The 21,817-nt window shown below is 50.1% G+C and overlaps 1 protein-coding gene across 6 annotated transcripts in view; it reads right to left on the reverse strand.

The window, feature by feature from the left end:
• Positions 1-654: 654 nt before the first annotated feature.
• Positions 655-21,817, reverse strand: part of SSBP3 (single stranded DNA binding protein 3) — a 190,593-nt gene continuing 169,430 nt past the window's right edge. For 3 of the 6 annotated variants that reach the window (XM_060206254.1, XM_060206252.1, XM_060206250.1), the window contains 9 exons: positions 14,467-14,531; positions 13,778-13,826; positions 13,191-13,226; positions 12,702-12,756; positions 11,287-11,357; positions 4,136-4,214; positions 3,897-3,925; positions 3,675-3,776; positions 655-2,483 (listed from right to left, as the gene is read on the reverse strand). In XM_060206254.1, coding sequence (XP_060062237.1) covers positions 2,454-2,483; positions 3,675-3,776; positions 3,897-3,925; positions 4,136-4,214; positions 11,287-11,357; positions 12,702-12,756; positions 13,191-13,226; positions 13,778-13,826; positions 14,467-14,531 — 516 coding nt within the window. In that variant the 3' untranslated portion in view covers positions 655-2,453. Of the gene's footprint in view, positions 2,484-3,674; positions 3,777-3,896; positions 3,926-4,135; positions 4,215-11,286; positions 11,358-12,701; positions 12,757-13,190; positions 13,227-13,777; positions 13,827-14,466; positions 14,556-21,817 lie in introns of all 6 variants that reach the window. The other 3 variants (XM_060206253.1, XM_060206251.1, XM_060206249.1) reach the window with 1 other exon arrangement.

The raw sequence follows: 21,817 nt of genomic DNA on the forward strand, positions 1-21,817 counted from the left end.
AAATAAATAAAATAACAATTAGACTCTCTAGGATCAACAAATTAGCTCACTCGGAGAGGTGTGCTGCCACATAGGTTGGAGTCCGGCCCCCATCACACTGAAGGAAGCTTCAGTGCTGTAGTCTTGCATTCACTATCAAAGACAACACATCAGCCTCCCTACCACCCAACAACTAACAACTCAGCTGTGGGGCTGCCTTTAAGTACAAAATGTCAAGGCATCTGAGGCTGGGAGGGGTGGGGTGGGGGCTTGGTAAAGCAAATCCTTTCCCAAGTAGGAAGCAGTAAGGCATGGCTGCAGCCCCCAGTGCCCTCCTGAGCACTGCCGACTTAAGCTGAAAACACTGAGCTCCAGGAACCCTTTTCTATGTCCAGAAAAAGAAAGATCTCTGGCAAACTGTGTTTGCAACACAAGAAACAAACCAGTTTTGATCCTGTCCTCAAATATTAGAATGGAGACTGATGTCTTTCCTCCCTAGCCCTCACCAACAGCAGAAGATAAACATGCCCAGGAAAAGGTAAGAGAGATGCCACAGGACCAAACCCAGGGACACACAGGGAACACAAACTCTGTGGCCAGCCAGTTTCCATGCACTCTGTATAATCAGTTCAGCAACTCCCCCCACACACCCCCTCCACACATGCCAGGAAGGGCTGCGGAAAAAAGATGTCCCTTTAATAAAACGTTATCAACATATATCGTACACAAACTACAATGTATCATAATTACTTTTTTTTTCCTCTCTTAATTCAGAACCAGACTACAAGGTAAGAAAAAACACAGAAACAGCTACAATGTTCCCAATAATCCGCACAAGGTCTTTTTTCAGGCAGATGATATCTCACATAATATAATATACATGGATCAGAAAGGGAGGGGAGAAAACAAAGACCAGCTACGGGGGTGGGGTGGGGTGGAGCAAGGAGGGGGTGTAAATGTACAAAGAATTTGGGTGTCTTCAGGGCAAGACACAAAGGTTTCCATGGGAGAGGGGGCGCGGCGGTGAGGTGAGGGAGGCCATGAGTCATCCCTCTTGGGAAGGGACAGGCTCCGAGGTCTCGCGTGTCTGTGTGTGTGTGTGTGTGTGTGTGTGTGTGTCGGTTTTTGAAAATAAAAACAGGAGCGGAAACAACACATTTGTTTGGTTGTTGGTGTCCCTCCCCTCCCCCCAGCGATTCCAAAGTCTGTCCATCCAGTTCCAAGCATATACAGAGCAATCCTGGTCAATATCCCCATTTTTTTTTTTTAAAGGAAGAAAGAGAAAGAGGAAACAAACAAACAAACAAAAAAAACCCAAACTTCAGCCTTACGACGGTCCGTGAGGACCCAAGGGAGCTGAGGATGTGGAGGTCAATTTCCTTGTCCCAGGTCATAGCCATCCTGGTGGGGGCGGCCTCCCCCTGTGCCACTCCAGGCCACCACCCAGCTGGCAGGATCCTCGCTGGGAAGACTGGGGTGCAGGCAGAGGGTGGACAGGAGCCTCGGGGGGAGAGGTGCAGAGAGAAGGGAAGCAGTCCTGGGGACACAGTGTATGCCACTGGGTCACAGAGCCACCGGGAGGAATCCTGGAAGCGGTTGGTCAGGTGGTCTGACCCCTGGGGCCATGAAACTGGGGTGTGTGTGTGTTTGTGTGTGTTTTTCGGGGTCCAAGTTGCTGTTGGCCAGTTGGGTTGGGAAAATGGAGCAGAAATAACAAAAAAAAAAGCAGGCTCCTGTCCCCCTGTCCCCCCTTGCCTGTGCTCCCCAATAGAATGCCCCAGTAGGGTAAGTTCCTTTTTTTGCTTAAAAAATAAAGGAGGGGGGCTTTCTGAAAGAAACCACTGATTGTAAACTGCCCAGCATATTATTTTCAGATGGCTATGAAGACAGTACACTGAGCTCTCATGCCTAGACTAGCTTTCTTAGTGGCAGGCAGGGCTGGGGGACAGGCAGGCAACAGGGCTTGGCTGGTATTTTCGTTTTTTTTTTTTTTTTTTTTTTAAGGAGAAAGCAAAGAGGGTGGCTGGGGGAGGAGGAGGGGCTTGCTCTAGAAGCTTCTGTAAAAAAAAAAAAAAAATCAATTCCCCAACCAACCCCCCTGAAAACAAATTAAAGGAAAAAAAAAATCCCAAACAATGTGAAACCCCAAAATGAAACAAAACAAAAACCACAAAAAAAAAAAGTGTCATGTACATGAAAAAAGGTCCTCTTGGGAAAGGGCGAGGGTGTGGGGATTTTTCTGGTCATTGACTTGAAATATATCTTGAGTTTTGTCCTTCGTGTTTTATGGAATAAAAAGTTCAGCCTTTTTATTGCATGAAACTACAGTTGGGAGAAGGTGGGGGTGGGGGGAGCAAGGAGATGCCCTTCCCCCGGCTCCTGGGTTACGACATCTCCCTTCTTCTTGCATAATTTCTGGCATCTTCCCGCCTGCAAGGCCGGCTCTCTCAGCGTCTCGAAGAGGAGGAGGGGGGTCACACACTCATCGTCATGCTGGGGGAATACTAAAATGGGAGAAGCAGAGAAGCACAGCGGTAAGGACCTGGGTATACAGGCCTGGTGGGACCAGGGGGTGTTAGCCTCTGTCCCCCCTCCACCTTTTTTATGTCCCCTCTCCAATCAAGAACATTGCTTAGCTCTGGCTTATAGTGGTGCTGGGCCTCGAACCTGGAACCTTAGCGCCTTAGTCATGACAATCTTTTGCATAACCATTATGCAGTCTCCTTAAGCCTTCAGTAACTTCTTGCCAATGGAAGCAGCAATAGCTCTTATTCTAAGGGAGGGGCATGGGCCTGGTGAAGGCTTGCCCTGGGGCAGGGGGAGAACCAGCCCGAGGATGTCAAAGGCTGTTTCAGGATGCTGCTTCTCTGCAATGAGATGAAGTCAGATCACAGAGCCTACTCTGGGTCTGCACTGAGACTCCAGGAAATCACTGACTGCGTGAACATTGCTCCCAGGACAGATGCAAATGGGAGCCTGGATCACTGACCCAGAGGGACACAGCTCCAAATCCTGTCTGTGTGGACACCTCCAAGGGTCTGGCAGTGGGCAAAACCACACTGTGGTAGGGAAGACTAGCCAAGGCCAAGGGCCTGCAACATGGCTGTGGGACTCCAGTCCCTGGCGTGGGCTAGGAGACTCTACAAAGTGTTAAATCAAGCCCAGTCCCCATCACTCTGGGTACAGCTTTAATGTATGGCTCTTGTCTTTCTTCTCCTCCTACTGGGAAAGTCTGCCCCCTCTGAGGGCTCAAGGCCTCAGGTTCACTCCCTGCTAGAGCTGAGCAGTGCTCTGGTTTAAAAACAGAAAAGTCAGGCCTAGTGGTGAAGCCCCACTTATGGCAAAATAATAGGAACCGGGGAGTGGTGAACACATTACAATGCAGACTTGTATTCAAGGCCCCACCTGCAGACGGAAGGCTTTATGAGCAGTTAAGCAATGCTGCAGGTGTCTCTCTTTGCCTATCACCCCCTCCCCTCTCAATTTCTCTGTGTCTATCCAAAATAAGTAAAATATATTTTTAAAAAAAGTAAAACAAACAGCCTCTGGTCTGGGAGACAGTGTAGTGATTATGCAAGAGGCCCCATGCCTGATGTTCCAGGGTCCAGGTTCCATCCTTGGTACCCCATTCACCAACACAAACAAACCAAGAGTCCCCAGACCAATGCAGGGGTGGATGGAGCAGAGGGGCTTACATTGTCATTCTGGAAGGAGTGGAGGAAGTTCCCTCCTAGCTCGCCGTCATCTCGCGGGGTGCCTGGAGGATTGCTAATGCCACTTATGTTGTTAGGAGAATTCTGTGGAGAGAGGGAAGAAAGAAGTTGAGTCCTGGGTCTCAACAGTCTGCCCACCCACATGGGGAGAGGCTTCCTGGGGGGTTCTTCAGGAATAGGTGCTCTGAGGAAGGAGACACTCACTTTTGGAAGTCCATCTATGTCACCTGAACCTGGAAGGAAAAAGAAAGCAATTCAGTGTCTCGCTCACTCTCCCAGGGAGTGTCTCCATACCCGTCCAACCATGTTCAACGCAGACTCTGCCAAGAGAACCTTCAGACCAGGCAGCATCTTTCTCTTGGGCTCTGCCCTCCATGCCAGCCAAGGTCAGGGGTGCAGGAGCAGTTGCTAAGAGGAGGTGTGTGGATCGGGTGCTGGCTTACCTAGTGATCCGTTCATGTGGTGTGGCTCCATGCCGCCCATGCCTCCCATTGGGCCGTCCGAGCCTGGCCCCATCGGGAACTGAAGGAGAAGCACAGGGCGTGAGGCTGAGTGGGCCCCCCTCCCCCACAGGGAGCTCCCATGGTGGGGGCAGCTCCTCCCTCACATAATGCCTACATCTCCTAGCTGTACAGTGCTGAGGCGTATGTGAGGAAAGAAGCCCCAGAGAGGGAAAAGTGGCCTAGACCCATGCTCTTGTGCTGACAGGAGAGACAGAAGGAGGGACAGGTGACTGGCAGCAGGAGGCCCCATGCAGACTGATGGCAGGCAGGTCAGACGTCAGCAGTGAACTCTGCTCTACCCTCATCCTCAGAGCTATCGGAACCATGAAGCCCACCCACAGAGGAAGCAGTCAAAAGCCAGCGCTTACACAGCCTGGCCACAAAGGGATGGCTGAGCCCAGCCTCCATAGCCAAAGGCCTGTGAGGCAGAGCCGGCATGAGGTGGATAGAGGTGGAGACGGCAGACCAGAGGCTCGTTTGGCATCTGGCCTGTGCTGGGTGAAGAGGACAGAGCCGAGCCTGCAGTCTGCAGAGGAAGCTCACAGCTGTGGACGCTCAGCTACCCCACAGGGCAGATATGTTAACTTCCAGAGAAGGCAGAGAGAAGTCAGAACAGGCTGTCTAAAGGAGGTGGCAAAGGCCTCACAAAAGTGTGGGACAGCTTTAGTGCAGAGGCTGGTCCTGGAAGTCACTGCCTGAGCAGAAGGCAGCAGAGAGTGGCTGGAGCAGCTGCTACCCTACACCCACCACCAGGCCACAGCAGCCATGTCACCCCAGTGGCCTCCTCAGGGCCGACCTCAGGCTTTGGAGGCATATTTTGCTATCTGGCAACAAATAAAACCCTGACTAATCCAAATGGTAGAATGATGCAGGGGACCAAGTTTTAGGGAGATAACCCAGGGCACAGAAAAAAAAAAAATCTGCCTGACATAATATAAGCAATAATTCATTATATAAAAACAAATCATTAATTTAACATAAACACACTGAGAAATACTAATATATATTGCTGCTAGGGATTTGCCTATACAATTCTTCATGTCTATACCACTCCTGGTGAATCGATAGGTAGAAGGTAGGTAGAAGGTAGAGAGGTAGGTAGGTAGAAGGTGAGAGGTAGGTAGAAGGTGAGAGGCTGAGAGGAGAGACACCACAGCACTGTTGCACTGCTTCTGAAGAGAAACAGCGTAGGGTTCCCATGTGGTGGCTGGGGGCTTGAACCTCGGTCCTCACACATGGCAAAGTGTGCACTCTATAAGGTGAGCTGTATATTGGCCCCCAGGGAATAGATATTTTAGTTCTAGACTTGTTTATTCCTCCCTAGGGAACCAGAATTTATTTGCTGTCCCCCCTTCCCACCGGCTCTAAGCAGCCATTTAATTCATTGTTTCACTGGACTTACTTGTTCTGGATAGCTCTCTCTCCTCCTTCTCCCTCTCTCTCTATATATATTTAAATATTTATTTATTGGATAGACACAGCCAGAAATTGAAAGGGAAGGGGGTGATAGACAGGGTGAGAGACAGAAAGACACCTACAGCACTGTTTCACCACTTGTGAAGCTTTCTCCCTGCAGGTGGGGACTGAGGACTTGAACCTGGGTCCTTGGCGAACTGTAACATGTAACTGTACACTCAACCAGGTGTGCTACCACCCGCCCCCCCTCACTGATATTTCATATAAACAGAATATATATATAATGTGTGACCTCCTGTGACTGGCCTCTCTGACTTGTCGTGTTTTCAAGGTTCACTCCTGATTTACCAGAAATTGATAATCCATTCCTTCTTATGGCCGAGTGATATTTCACTGCATGGACACACCACCTTTGTTCATCCATTCATCAGTCAATTTAGGCTATCCCTAGCTCTGGGTTATGTTGAAGAACTTTTTTTTTGTGTGTGGGGGGGGGAGTCAGACGGTAGCGCAGCGGGTTAAGCGCCGCACGTGGTGCAAAGCGAAAGGACCAGCATAAGGATCCCAGTTCGAGCCCTCGGCTTCCCACCTGCAGGGGAGTCACTTCACAGGTGGTGAAGCAGGTCTGCAAGTGTCCTTCTTTCTCTCCTCCTCTCTGTCTTCCCCTCCTCTCTCCATTTCTCTCTGTCTTATCCAACAACGACGACATCAATAACAACAACTACAACAACAATAAAAAGACAACAAGGGCAACAAAAGGGAAAATAAATAAAATTTAAAAAAAGAAATATTTTTTTCTTCTTTTTCTTTTCTGACAGAGGGTGGGGGACAGCAAGAAATAGTGAAGAGACCTGCAACACCTTTGGTGAAGCTCTCTTCTAGCAGGTGGGGACTAAGGACTTGAACTGGGTTCTCACACACGCTGATGTGAGTTCTACTGGCTACCACCTGATCCCTGTGTGATCACAGTCACCTTGCTTAACCTTCTGAGGAACTGCCACCGCTTTTTTTTTTTTTTTTTTTTTTTACAAAGTAGTCACACCGCTGAACACCCATACTAGAAAGATTTAATCTCTTCACTGCCTGGACAGTTCTAGTCCTATTTGTCTGTCTGAATATAGCCATCCTGGTGGGTACAGAGCATCTCTATGGATCTGATCGGCATACCCCTGACCACTAACACTGCTTGGCATCTTTTGAGTACTTAGTAGTTATCTGCACATTTTGGAGAAATGCCTAATTAGATCCCTGGGCCATTTTTATTTATTGAAGTTTCACACATGCACAATCCTACCACAGAAGACTGTGTGTGTGTGTGGGGGGGGGGGTTTTGAGATTCAGGCTATAGCATTATTCTGGCTTATGTGGTGTTGGGAATGAACCTAGGACCTCACACATGAAAGGCCTGCACTCTGCCCACTGAACCACCTCCCCAATCACTCCCTGTATTCTTAAAACGGCTAAGTATGGGGCATCTGGTTGACTGCACATGTTACAGTGCACAAGGACCTGGGTTTGAGCCTCCAAGCCCCACCTGCGGGGGGAGAGCTTTGCGAGTGGTGAAGCGGTGCTGCAGGTGTCGGTTTCTCTCCTTATTTCTTCATACTTTCTTGATTTCTGGCTGTCTCTATCCAATAAATAAATCTAATAAAAAATAAAAAATACATAACAAATAAAAAATACCTAAGTGTAAGGTTGAAGAAAGAGAGAAAGAAAACCTTATATACAACTAGGCTCAAAATTCTGTATGTAATTTTTCAAAAAAAGTATGTTTTGATGCCATAATATAACAGCCTTTTTTGTTCCCTTAAGAAAAAAAAAAAAGATACTATCTAGGGCTGGAAAGATAGCTCAGTGGGTTGGAGTCCTGACATTACAGCGATGGAAGGAGCTCAGTGCTGCTGTGTTATCTCCCCTCTATCTGAGTGGAAAGTGGAAGATTTATTGTGCAGTTACTGAGCCCATCTGAAAACCCTGGTGATCAAAGACAAAAATAAAATGTGACCCTGACTGAATTTCCAGGAGGTTTCAGCAGAGCCACTGGTGACCCAGCTCACTGTGAGGGGTGGAGAGAGGCACAGAACTTCCTTCCTTAATGATAGACCTGCAGCCTTCAGGACATCTTTTCCCCCTTTGTGCAGTGGTTACAGTGAAGGGAGTCAAACACGGAATTCACTTTGGTGGTTGGTAAAATAGCTCACTTCGCCATGCAAGTGACCCAGGTTCAAGTCCAGCTCCCATAACTGGAGGAAAAGTCCAGCTCCCATAACTGGAGGAAACTTCAGTGCTGTGGTCTCTTTCCCTCCCTCTCTCTTTTTATCTGAAAAAGTCAGCCTGGAGGGAGTTGGGCAGTAGTGCAGCGGGTTAAGCACACATGGCACAAAGCACAAGGACCAGCGTAAGGATCCTGGTTCAAGCCCCTGGCTTCCCACCTGCAGGGGAGTCGCTTCACAGGTGATGAAGCAGGTCTGTAGGTGTCTTTCTCTCCCCTTCTCTCCATTTCTCTCTGTCCTATCCAATGATGAAATCAGTAACAACAACAATGAAAAACAACACAGGATTTGTCCACAGGTAGACAAATCCTACCCTTTTGCAGGGTAGTGCTGGGGAACAAGGTGTGCAGAACACTTATGGAGGCAAGAAGACTAAGTGAAATTTATCAAATTTAACTGAGTGGTGGGGACTCAAACCTGGCTCCTTGCGCATGATAAAGTGTGCTCCACCAGGTGAACTATCTCTGAGTCCAAGAAACCTTTTTTCTTCTTAAGCCAACAAAAGTGGGGGAAAAAAAAAAAGTCATCTTGGGAGGAGTCGGACAGTAGCGCAGCAGGTTAAGCGCAGGTGGCACAAAGCGCAAGGACCAGCATAAGAATCCTGGTTTGAGCCCCCGGCTCCCCACCTGCAGGGGAGTCGCTTCACTGGAGGTGAAGCAGGTCTGCAGGGGTCTATCTTTCTCTCCCCCTCTCTATCTTCCCCTCCTCTCTCCATTTCTCTCTGTCCTATCCAACAATGACAACAACAATAATAATTACAACAATAAAACAAGGGCAACAAAAGGGAATAAATAAAATTTTTTTTTAAAAAAAAGTCAGCCTGGAGCAGTGGTACCTTCAGCAGGGGAAGTCACTTTGACTTGCTGCTCTAACCAACCTGGCATGAGCAGAACAGTCTCACGACAGATGTGTGTGCACACAAGATCTTGTTTACATGCACATGTGTGTGGACCTGCAGGAACCTACTGCCAGCTCTAAATACTGTCCCCCCACCCCCAATGCTTGCCAATCAGGTCCTCTGCACCTATACATCTGGTTTCTTTTAAATTACCTTTATTTATATATTGGGTAGAGACAGCCAGAAATTGAGAAAGAATGGGATGATAAGGGGAGAGGGGGAGAGAGAGAGACCTGCAACAATGCTTCACCATGGGCAAAACGTTCCTTCTGCAGGACCTGGGGGCTTGAACCCGGGTCCTTGTGCACTGTAATGTGCACTCAACCAAGAGTGCCACCATTCGGCCCTTGCCCTTATAAACTGATCAGGTGAGCTGTCCATGCTTTCTAAGATGTCCATCATTCCTACACACACTTGAGAGTCATTGTGTCAATTAAACTTCTTTTCCTCAAGGAAAGAGGGTTGAATGCAGAGGCAACAGGATCCACATAGTTCCAGAGAAGTTACTGTTTTAACAAGGCTGAGCAGGTTCTGTTTAGCTTGGCTTGCCTTCTGGAGTCAGCAAGCAGTTGTTTCCAGCCCTCAAGTCGTCCCTTTGGTTCAAGCGGCTTTTCTGCACCCTCAAACTCCCCCCACCACCTCCAGTTGGACTTGGAGCCACTCAGATGTGGCCTGCTCCCCCACTTTGTCCTCTGCTCCTGGGGGTTCCCTTACTGGTCACCAGCAAAGTTCTTCCTGTTTTACTGTAATACCCCCATCCAGTTCCATCTCAGCAGGTAACTTCTTTTCTGTGGCCAGAACAGTGCTGATCATCCTACTTCTGAGCTCTCTCCATGTTTATCAAGTCAAATGCTTCAAACGTGCCTACACGGAGACCTAACACTTTCATGGTGAAAAGCCTGAAGCCACAGGTAGACAAATCCTACCCTTTTGCAGAGTAGTGCTGGGGAACAAGGTGTGCAAGAACATTTATTGAGGCAAGAAGATTAAGTGAAATTTGTCAAATTTAACCGAGTGGTGGGAACTCAAACCTGGGTCCTTGTGCATGATAAAGTGTGTTCCACCAGGTGAGCTATTTCTGAGTCCAAGAAACCTTTTTTCTTCGTAAGCCAGAGTATCACTCAGCTGTAGCCTGTAGTGGTGCTGGGGATTGAACCTGGGACCTCAGAACCTCAGGCATGAGAGTCTTTTGCAGAACCACCATGCTGTCTCTCCAGCCTATAAATGTTTTTGGTATTTATTTGTTTGTTTTTATTTTACCAGACACTAATCATCTCTGGCTTATGGTGGTGTGGGGAATTGAACCTGGGACTTCAGAGCCTAAGGCATGAGAGTCCCTTTGCATAACCATTATGCTATCTACCTCTGCCCATCTTTTTGTTCTTTTGGTCATCCAGGGCTTCACTATTATGGGCTTTTTCAGAAACAGAGAGGCAGAGAGAGGGAGAGAGAGAAACCATAGTGCTGAAACTTCCTTCGATGAGTTGATCTCGGGTCATGCACAGGCAAAAGCAGCATTCTCTTTAAGTGAAGTAGTCTACCAGCCATGAGTAGCTTTTTTTTTTTTTTTTTTGCCTCCAGGGTTATTGCTGGGGCTTGTATGAATCCACTGCTCCTGGAGGGTATTTTTCCTCTTTTGCTGCCCTGTTGTTTATCATTGTTGCTACTATCACTGTTGTTGTTACTGCTGTCATTATTGGACAGGACGGACAGAAATCGAGAGGAGGGGAAGACAGAGAGGGGGAGAGAAAGATAGACACCTGCAGACCCGCTTCACCCCTTGTGAAGCGAGCCCCCTGTAGGTGGGGAGCCAGGGGCTCGAACTGGGATCTTTATGCTGGTCCTTGAGCTTCGCGTCATGTGCGCTTAACCGGTTGGCTGTGCTACTGCCTGGCGCCTGTAACTTTTTGTTTTAAACCAGAGCTGAGCACTGCTCTGCGAGTGACTGACCCTGGGATTTTGGAGCCTCGCCAATATTTAGTAGTGTGTGCCCATTTTGTCCTGGCCTTGTGAGATTCCATCTCCCGCGTGCCCTTGCAGTCCTCAAAGTCTTCCTCATCTTTGCATACTCACTCATTTCCCTCCCTAATGTGGTGTCAGTCACCTGACCAGTCAGCTTTCTTCCCAGTCATGTGTGGGTGGCGCTGACACTCACCATCACCCTTGGCTTCATCGCCTGAACTGTTAGGACACATGGGCAGGGGACTCACGACATGTAAAGGAAAGCCCCACGGAGCCGGAGAGCTTGAGTGTGGGTAAGGTCAGAGGTGGGGCCCGCTGAGCCTCGATGGATGGGGATCACTCCGTCCCCTCTCTCCTTCCCCTGCCAGCTGGGAAGTGGGCACCAAGATGCCCGGGAGTTAATCACTTTCCTGCTGGTTCCTTTTATTCCTCTTTGGTAACAAATGGCTGAAATCAATTAAACTTGCTTTCCCCTCAGCTGATGAAGTTAATTATGATTTGTTATGGTATCTGATATGTAAATTATTAGAAAGCAGACTTACATTGGACCGGCTGCCTCCAGGCGGCACCGGATTAATCATTGTGTAGATGTTGTCACTGGAATTTGTTGAATCTGTAGAACAGTGGAAACCCACAAGTGTGTGTGGGGGGGGTGTGATTAATTCATTTCTTAATTAAAACAAACTCGTGGCACTTGAACTCATTCTTTTGTATTTTATCACCTAAATTTTCCTCTAAGTACCACCATTTTCTGGCTAATTTGTATTTAATGAAGATTCACCAAGTTTTTAATCACAGAAAAATTCAACTGTGAAAACCACTCAGCCCTGAAATGAAGGACTTCAGGGCGTGTGGTCAGCAGTATGGACTTGACAATGGGGGAATGTCTGTCTCTCGGTGTGTGTTTGGGGGGGGGCTATCTACAGGTTCCAGTTCTCAACCCCCCAACTCCAGACACCGCCTGGGACCAGGCTGGGGCAGCCAGTTCACCACTGGGTCTCACTCAACAAGCCCCTTAGTTTTCATCAAATGGGAAAAGAGAAATGACACTATGGGGGGGGGGGGAGGGGTGCACCCAACCAAGTTGATGGGTGAGGCTGAGGCAGGGAAGGGGCTGGAGATGCATTAGCATATGGAGTGGTTTAATGTGACCCAGCGCAAATGTAGGTCACGCAGCTCATAAAAATGCAGCCAGAGAAAGAGGGAGGCAGTGAGGGTCGCCAGCTCCACCCCTGCAGCTGAGCAGCCTGTCTGTGATGGGGAGCTGAGGAGGAGGTGGGAGAGGGGACTCCTGTGACTCCCCCAATTAGCAGGAAAAGTCTCCTCAGAAAGAAAAAAATAACAAAACCAAAACACCTTGGACGTGGATCTCTCAGGAGCAGGCATCGTATTTCTCAGGCAGAGTTCCAACCACCTCGCACTTTTTATTTTTGGGGTGGGTAAGAATTGTGTGTCGGATTCCTGTTGGCTGCTGGGTGCTATTCTTGGCTGGGAGAAAAATACAATTGTGGTGCTGTGCATGCATGTATACTCATGCCCTCTTCTCATTAAAAAAGGGGAAAAATGGGATGGCATACGTAAGGGACCAGAAACCAAGAGGTCTGAGTGCTCAAGAAGTGACCTACTAAGAAGTCCTCACGCCAGGAAACCAGGACCCCAAAGTCCCTTTTCAACGTACGTAGAGAAGCACAAACCACGACAGGGTTCTCTCCCTGCATATGGGAAATCAGGGCCTCTTGTTCCTGACTTCCTTGTCCTAACCTTTCCTTTATCCAGAGATAAAGAATGACCTGGCTGAGGTCACAGAGCAGCCTCATGTCCTCCAGTTCCTTGAAGCTACAATGTGGGAGGAACTGCTTAGGCAGTGATAGCTTAATTCTATACTAGGGCCCCCCAGCCCCCCAGAAAACCCTGTCACTCACCCCAAGAGCACCCCCTATACCCCAAATCCTCTCACCTGCAGGACTAGGCATGATGGGTGTTCCTGGGGGGCCACCACCACCAGGAGGGCCCTACAGATGTGACAAAAAAAGTGACATCAGAAACCTACAGGGACAATCAGGCTCCAGACAGCAGCACTCAGTCACAGGAGCAGACAGCAAGCAACTCAGTGAGCCCCTGATGCTGGCGTAACCCTCAGGCAAGCAGACTCAGGGTCTCCTCTTCCTCTAAGCCTGTGTGGCCATCAGTGAAACTAGAGGCCTGCAGGGGAAGCCAGTGGGCAGCCCCCTGCCCCAAAGGGGAGTCCCAATTCTAGGCCTTGGGTGGGCACTTCCAGGCCACTGGCAGACATGGACCTCTGAATACGAACAGCAAGTTCTAGCACGATCTGGAAGCTGTGTTGGCGTGTTGTGTGAACAGGAGGACAGGGGTGGGGGGCTGTGCAGCTCTTGTCCACTCAGTCATGTGACTAGAAATGCAATGCCCCGAACCCATACACACTTACCACGTAGGTACCAGGTGATGAAGAGGAGTATGGAATCTAGAAATGAGAGGTGTGTGGAGCTGGGTGTCAGTCACTTCCTCTGACAGGCAGTCCCTTGGCTTCCTACCAAACCCACTGGGGACATGACCCATTCGAGATGGAAAAGGCTGTGGGTCCCACTGAGCCACCCGGTCAGCCTCGCTCGGGGGGTAGGGGGGTAGGGGTATGACCCAAGTCTAGCTGCTGCGCTGGACTGGCCCCCAGAGGTTGCCCTTCTTCTCCCCATGGCACTGGCAGGGGATGGGGCCCAGTACAGGGACAGAATAACAAAGCTTTACCCCACTGGTCTGCCCTGTGCCATCCTGAGTGCCAGGTAGACAAGTTGGGCAGGGAATCCACAGGGCAGTGTGCTGGGAGTCAGGACTGAGCCTCCAAAGGCCCAGCACACAACTACTCCCAAAGCTTGGCCTCCAGGTGAACTTCACTTTGGAGGCATCAACGAGTCTTGGGCACAGTCCCCTCCTCCATCCCCCACCAACTGGGGACGGGAACCATGTCACTGCCAAAGACCCCACTTCTTAGCAACAGCCCCCGCCCCCTGTACTTACTGAGTTAGCACTGTTAGGATTGGGCCAGGGTCTGCCAGCTCCCGGGCCCCTGTGAGAAGGAAAGACAGAGAATGAAAAAGGTACTTGAACTCCAGTGGGTGGTGGTTCCAGGGGCAGAGCCAGAACTAGGGATCAATCAATAATGAGGGTCTTTCATACAGGCCGAGCGCCTGAGAGGTCACCTCATTCTGGGGGTGTAATGGGACAGGTTCACAGGAAGATAGCTACAAACGCCTCTCCACTGTAGGAGGGATTTATACAAACATTTCCTCTGTGTATGCACTTTCCTGAGAGGGGAATGCACGGATTTCACAGCAATCTTCCACTGCAAAGGGGCCAAGACCCTCTGAAGCACTGAGCAGTGACTGCTGGGGTCAAGCATCCAGGGGTTCAAATCTCGACTCTGCTCCTTTGAGCTGAGTGAGCCTGGGCAAGTTATTCCACCTCTCTGTGCCTCAGTCATATCCTCTTGAAGTGGGGGGCTAGTAGATACAGTGTCCTTGTAGGGTGATTAGTCCAGAATCCTGAGGGGGTCATGGCCAATAGGATTTGGGGGTGAGGTCTCACCACCCCGTCATCAACAACCTCTCTCGACTGACAAGGAGAATGAGGTCCAGAGAAGAGCCAGTGACTGCTGGGGTCACAATGATTCTGGGGGTGCCTGCAGGGATGAGTGGCTTTGGCCTTACATGTTAATCCCAGGCATGGCGGGGCCGAGGGAGTTGGGTGGTGGTCTCATGCCGCTGCCGTAATTCTGCAACAATAACCAAGGGTCAGTCTATGAGAAGGAGAAGGGGAAGCCGGAGGGGGGGGGGGGAGACAGACAGACAGAATATAATTGAGAGGGTTAGTCTGTGGAAAGGCTCCAAGGAGAAAAGTATACATAACACAATCTTTTTTTTTTTTTTTAAAGGGGTGTGTGTGTGGAGGGGTGGGTCACATGACAGGTCCACAATGACAAGCCAGCACAGAGGACAGCAAGGACAGTCACACTTTAAACATATCTCTAGGGTGGGGTTCCAGTTGGTTCTCTCAGGAGCACAAGGAGGCTGAGAAACTGGCTCATGGTCCCTGTGGGCACCTTCCCTCGGGGGCTGGACTCAGCAGCAGGGCAGAGGTGACACTCCAGAAACTCAGAGGGAGGGGCTGGGAGGTGGCTCACCTGGCAGAGTGTGCTTTACCACAGGGGAGGACTGGGGTTCAAACCCTACATAACCGGGCATGACAAGTGCTGTGCTATCTTTCCTGTCTTTCTTAAATAAAACAAACAAAAAACAAAGAAAGCCTGCTGAGAGCAGTGGGATTATACCCATGGGATGCCCCAGCACACCTGCCCTGCAAAAGAGATAATAACAAAGAGGTAACAAACCAAGAAAACAGAAACAAACAATGTGGTTACCACCTCTGAAGACACTGTTGGGAGGCTGGACTGGTCTGGGTGAGGAAGGGGGAGATGATCCCTGCCAGGTCAGTCCTGCAGCTGTCCCCACAGCACACCTTGACCTAGGTATGTACCTACAGTGCCCCCGACCCAGGTCTGGGCTGTGCTCCCATGCCTGCATGCCAGGATCAAGTCACCTGCTGCTCAGGTGTCTGCACTTGGGTCCCTCAACTGGCCCCTTACACACTGGAGGGGGAGAAGGAGAGCGGCAGCAGCTCCTACGCGGGGTGTGGAGAGTCACCAGGCCTCCTGAGTCCCAAACTCAGCTCAGCATGGCCCACAAAGGCAGAGGGGTGGGTGCCTAGAGCAGAAAGACTGTTGGTTCCCAGTTCTTCTACTATAACTGAGCTGGTGCTGCCTCCAACCCGTCTTCCAATGCTTAAAAAAAAATAATAATGATTTTTGCCAGAGCACTGCTTAGCTCTGGCTAGGGACTGAACCTGGGGCCTTTGGTGCCTCAGGCCTGAAAGGTGTTTTGCATAATCATTATGCTATTCTCCAAAAACAAAACAAAACATAAAACAGAGCATAACTCTGGCACATGGGATGCCAGGGAATTCAACTCTGGAACTCGTACGAGAGAGTTCAACACCTCATCTGCTGCACTATCCCAGGCCACACTGGTACTGTTTGTGGAGATGAAGGCTGTGTCTCTTCTCCATTTTGGCAGGCTCCTCCCTCCACACCCTCAAGTCCCAGCTCAAACAGCACGGCTCTGTGAAGCTGTCCTGTCCTCCCCTTTGGGTTAACTGCATCTGCCCAGCTACACCAGCAACGCTTTGTCGTCCACCTCCCCAAGTCTTGTGTCACCTTGGGCTGTGATCATAGATATATGCCCAACTCTCACTGCATTCCTTTTGGCAGCGCTGGGGTCTTTGAGGCCTGCATGATTTCACTGTTCCTGGGTCAGTTCTGCATTCAGATAAGAGGGGCAGAGAGAGTGGGAAAGAGACCACAGTCCCAGAGCTGCCCCACTGCCTTGGTACCTCCACACGGTGCCAGGGCTGAAACCTGGTCTACACTCATGGCAAGGCGAATTCTCTCTCTCTGGCCAGCTGAGCACTTTTTGATGGTGAGAACTGCATCCTAAAGGTCTTCATACCTCCTCCCCCTCCCCCTTTTAAAATGAGATAGAGATAAATAGTATAAGAGAGAGAGAGGAAGGGGGGAGAGAGGGGGAGACAGGGAGGGAGAGGGAGAAGAAGAAGGGAGAGGGAGAAAGAGGGAGAGGAAGAGAAGGAGAGAGAGGGAAAGAGAGGGAGAGAGAGGGAAAGAGAGAGGGAGAGAGAGGGAAAGAGAGAGGGAGAGAGAGGGAAAGGAAAAGGGGGAGAGAGGGAGAGAGAGGGAGGGAGAGGGAGAAGAAGAAGGGAGAGGGAGAAAGAGGGAGAGGAAGAGAGGGAGGGAGAGAGAGAGGGAAAGAGGGAGAGAGAGGGAAAGGGGGGAGAGAGGGAAAGAGAAAGAGAGGGAGAGAGAGGGAAAGGGGAGAGAGGGGGAGAGAGGGAGAGAGAGGGAAATAGGGAGGGGGAGAGAGAGGGAGAGAGGAAGAGAGAGGGAGAGGGAAAGAGGAAGAGAGGGAGAAAGAGAGAGAGAGAGAGAGAGAGAGAGAGAGACCTGAAGCTTGCTCCACTACTCATGAAACTTCCTTCTTCCCTGCAGGTGGGGACCGGGACTCAAACAGGGTTCTTGTGCATGGAACTTGTGCCTTTTACCAGCTGCACCACTGTCTGGCCCTTCTTTCCATTAGTGCACCAGGTGGCACAGGCTGGCTGCTCAGTCAGACAATAAAAGATGGAACAAGTGAGTGGAGGGAGAATGAGCCTGGCTGTAACTTAAATGCTGTCCTTACAGGAGACACTGAGAGAAGTAGCAACATCAGCTGGTCTTCACCGAATACAATGAATATATGCGCATTACTGCACACAGACAGAGAGAAACTGAGAAGGGAGGGGGAGACAGAGAGGGCAAGAGACAGACACCCGCAGCCCGGCTTCACCACTTGTGTAGCTTTCCCCCTACAGGCGGGCTTGAACCTGGGTCCTTGTGCACTTACTCAGGAGTACTACCACCTGGCTCTTCCTCACTGTGCACACTGTACAGATGACTTTACACGAAATCTCCATTCTGGTCCTTGTAACAAGCCATGAGGCTGGTATCACTCCCATTTTATTGAAGAGGAGACTAAGTGAGGTCTAAGGGGGAAAGCTTTACCCGAAAAGTCACTGTTGGCAAGTGGCACAGCTGGGGTTTAACCTGGCTGTGCAGGCCTCCAGAGTGTGTACTCCACACCCCACATCTGGTGAGAGGCGACTGGGAAGGAGGCCCAACGGGAGGCTGGAGACCCAGGGCTGGCAGGCTGGTGGCCGGCACTGTAGAGGTCTCCCTCCCAAGCCTCTGCGTCACTTCTGCTCGGTGCTAGGAGCCACAGAGGGGCTTGGAGTTGGGAACAATGTCTGGGTGGGGTGTGGACAGTGACAGGAGCCTCACTGGGTTGGCTGGCAGGCACTGAGGCAAGCAGAAGGACCCCTAGAAAGCCAACCCTTGTGAAACCTTCAAAGGCATCTCTCCTGGGGCTGCTCAAAGTCCAAGGGCCCTAAGGAAGAGGCGTGTGGCCGCCCTTGAGAAGCCGGCCGGCTCGTGTCCCCCTCTCACAGATGGGGTGTTGACTGCAGCCCCGACTCCTGAAGTCAGAACACAGTGAGCCAGTCCCGGCCTGGAAATTCGCTGGTGACCTGGACGAAGGACACACGTAACTGCAATGCTTCTTGTGTGTTAGGCCGTGCTCTGTGCTTCTCACCACCTGCACTAAGTCATGAGACAGCCCTACCGCTCTCCCCACTCTGAAGATGCTACAATGGAGATGCAAAAGCCGGGGGGCAGTCCCTTGTGCAGCTGAGCTCGGGATCCCCTCTGCTGTGTGCCACGTCGTCTGTAAAATGGGGACAAAGAGCCTGCAACCTCCCAGGGCCCAACGAGGACCAATGCGGATGACGGCTTTCCAGTGCTGTCAGGCGTCGAGGTGTGCGCCAATGTGGGATGTCGGCGGCGGAACAAACACCAAAGCCCTTAATGCCGCCTTAAGTATCACAGAACCTCAGGTCTTAGGGCCCTTTTTAAGCCCCGCGCACACACACAGCTCCTAAATCCCCTCCACAGATCTGAGCCTTGGCTCTCCTCCTCCGTTTCCTCACTGTATCCAGCTTGGTGGATCAGAAAGGCTCTCCATCCACAGTAGCACCTTGCTGCCTCTCACCTGGGAGAGACACATGGGCAGGGCTGCTAGGGCTCCTGATGGCAGAATCCAGTGCACCTGCTGTTCCCACCCTTCTCCACCTAGCCAGTGTGTCCACCAGGTCTCCCCTGCTCCAGAGTCATGCACCCTGAAGACCACCCTCTCACGTCACAGATAAAAAAAAAAAAGAGGGGAGCCAGAAGCCAGAGTCTCTCCCAAGACCTCCTACCAAGTCAGGGGTGAAAGTTGGGGTGAAAAACAGGGTTTGGTGGCACATTTCTGACCAGGAGCATCAGCCTTTCCCACGGGGGAGCATGTGGAAGCAGGGCTGGGTCTCAGCAGAAGCGGCTCTCTTTATGGAGCATCTGCCATACCCCACCTCTTGCACCACCCCAGGCCAGGGCAGCTGGAGATAAGAGAGGAGTCCTTAGCGTAGCGGGTTAAGCCACATGTGGCGTGAAGCACAAGGACTGGTGTAAGGATCCCAGTTCGATCCCCTGGCTCCCCACCTGCAGGGGAGTTGCTTCACAAGCAGTGAAGCAGGTCTCCAGGTGACTATCTTTCTCTCCCCCTCTGCCTTCCCCTCTTCTCTCCATTTCTATCCAACATACCAGCTGGTGGGCCACTCTTACCCCTCAGTATGGACCAGACCCCATAGACATGGCCAGCCACAGGACTCCTCTCTTTTTTCTTTAATTTTCTTTAAATATTTATTTATTTTCCTTTTTGTTACCCTTGGTTTTTTTTAATTGTTGTTGTAGTTATTATTATATTATTATTATTATTATTATTATATTATTATATTATTATACATGTCCTATCCAACAATGACATTATTAACAACAACAATAATAACTACAACAACAATTAAAAAAAACCAAGGGTAACAAAAAGGAAAATAAATAAATATTTAAAGAAAATTAAAGAAAAAAGAGAGGAGTCCTGTGGCTGGCCATGTCTATGGGGTCTGGTCCATACTGAGGGGTAAGAGTGGCCCACCAGCTGGTAAAACAATGTAAAATAAATAACAGGAGAGAGGTTTATAGAGGCCCTGGGGTTGGTAGCATGGGGATGGCTAGCTGATCTCACCTAAGGAGGCCAGCACCTGCCTCTTCACTGAGCACCTGTCTGGCTCTATGGGAAATTTCTACCCTCACTCACTGCTTGGGAAAGCAGGGAGAGCCACCCTGGCCCAGAAAGCCCTTTGCAGACAGACCTTAGCCTTTAGTCCCCCCTCCCCCCGTATTCCTGAAGAGGGGCTAGGCAGCTATTCTAGGACAGTGATGCACGAGACACTTGTTAAAGCCCTGGACTTCCAGGCCACACCTCTCTCAGCCAGTCTGATAAGGACCATGTCCACATCCGGCTTCTAGAACCTCAACACTATTATGGGCGGAACAAAATGCTAATGATTTTCATCCAGAAAACCAAACCAAACTAAACCAAATGAAGTGATCACCAAACCCAGACAACTAAAATCCTGAGCACTAGCTTTCAATACTCAAGTTGGGAAACAAGAAAGGTCACCATGAGAGTTGGGCGGCAGCGCAGCGGGTTAAGCACACGTTGCAAGGACCTGTATAAGGATCCCAGTTCAAGCCCCTGCCTCCCCACCTTCAGGGGAGTCGCTTCGCTTCACAGGCAGTGAAGCAGGTCTGTAGGTGTCTATCTTTCTCGCCCCCTGTCATCCCCTCCTCTCTCCATTTCTCTCTGTCCTATCCAACAATGATGACAATAATAACTACAACAATAAAGCAACAAAGGCAACAAAAGGGAATAAATAAATGTATTTAAAAGGAAAAAAGTCACCCCATGGGTTAGGCAGTGACGCACCTGGTTCAACACACACATGACCACTGAGCTCCCACCTGCAAGGAGGAAGTTTCATAAGTGGTCATGCAGATGTCTCTATCTCTTTCCCCCTCTCCCCCCATCAACTTCTTTCTGTCCTATCAAGTAAATAGCTACCAGGAACAGTGGATTCATTATGCAGGCACTGAGCCCCAATGGTAACTCTTGGTCGTAATAATAGTAGTAATAATAACAATAATGATGAAAAACTTAACCCTCCTCCCCCCTTCAGCAACCCTATAGGGCAGGTGGTGGTCTCCATGTCATGTCGCAGGATAAGAGCTGCTGAGCCATCAGCAGCACGCCTGGTAAAGTGCACATCTCACCATGCACAGTGACTCAGGGTCAAACCTCCAGCCCGCACCTGCAGGGGAAGCTTCACAAGTGGTAAAACAGTGCTGCAGGTGTCTGTCTGTCTCTCTCCCCCCATCTCAATTTCTCTCTGTTATCTCTAATAAAAGAAATAGAGTTAAAAAAACGGGGAGTCGGGTGGTAGTGCAGCGGGTTAAGCGCAGGTGGCGCAAAGCGCAAGGACCGGCATAAGGATCCCGGTTCGAGTCCCCGGCTCCCCATCTGCAGGGGAGTCGCTTCACAGGTGGTGAAGCAGGTCTGTAGGTGTCTGTCTTTCTCTCCCCCCGTCTTCCTCCCTCTCTCCATTTCTCTCTGTCCCATCCAACAACAAAGACATCAATAACAACAACAATAATAACCACAACAACAAAACAAGGGCAACAAAAGGGAATGAATAAATAAATAATTATTTTTAACAAACCAGATAATGGCTGGATAATGGGTGAGAACGAGGCTTCCTTGCCTTAGTCTCCAGCCTCTTTCCTGTGCTAAGACATTCAGGAAGTCCAAGATCACTGTGGACTTCTGCACCAGGAATGCCTTGCAGTGTGTCACTGAGGCCAGGAGAGGCGCAGCTGATAGACCGCCTCCACCCTCTGGCAGGACCAGGCAGCCCTACAGGTCAGGGCAGGAAGGGCAAAGTCCAAGAAACCTGGAGCTGCAGTGGACAGGGGTTTGATTCCCTTCAGGAGGATGACGCTCCCTGAAATCTTTCGGCACCACATGTTCCAGGATAGCTGAGGCAAAAGCAGCGGGCAGGGTGTGCACACCACAGCTCTGGACAGAGCAGAGATGCAACACTGCTAAATAGAGGCGGTGTATGTGATCCGGGCACTGCTCTATCCTCCAAGGAACGGAAAGTCTGCAGAGGGGAGCCCAGAAGCCAAGCATCTGGAAGCAGGGGTGCAAGCATCTGACAAAAGGGTTATTCTGCAGGGCAGAAAAGAAGGGAAGGACACCCTTCTAGAAAACTCTTCTAGTCTTGCTGTGAAACTCCCCTTCCTTTTTTTTTTTTTTTGTTTTTTGTTTCTTTTTGCCTTCAAGGTTATTGCTGGGGCTCGGTGTTGGCACTTGGAATCTACTACTCCTGGTGGCCATTTTTTCCATTTTAATGACTAGGACAGAAAGAAATTGTGAGAGGAGGGGAAACAGAGAGGGTGAAAGACAG

Source organism: Erinaceus europaeus, chromosome 13, assembly GCF_950295315.1.
Source record: "Erinaceus europaeus chromosome 13, mEriEur2.1, whole genome shotgun sequence".
NCBI lineage: Eukaryota > Metazoa > Chordata > Mammalia > Eulipotyphla > Erinaceidae > Erinaceus > Erinaceus europaeus.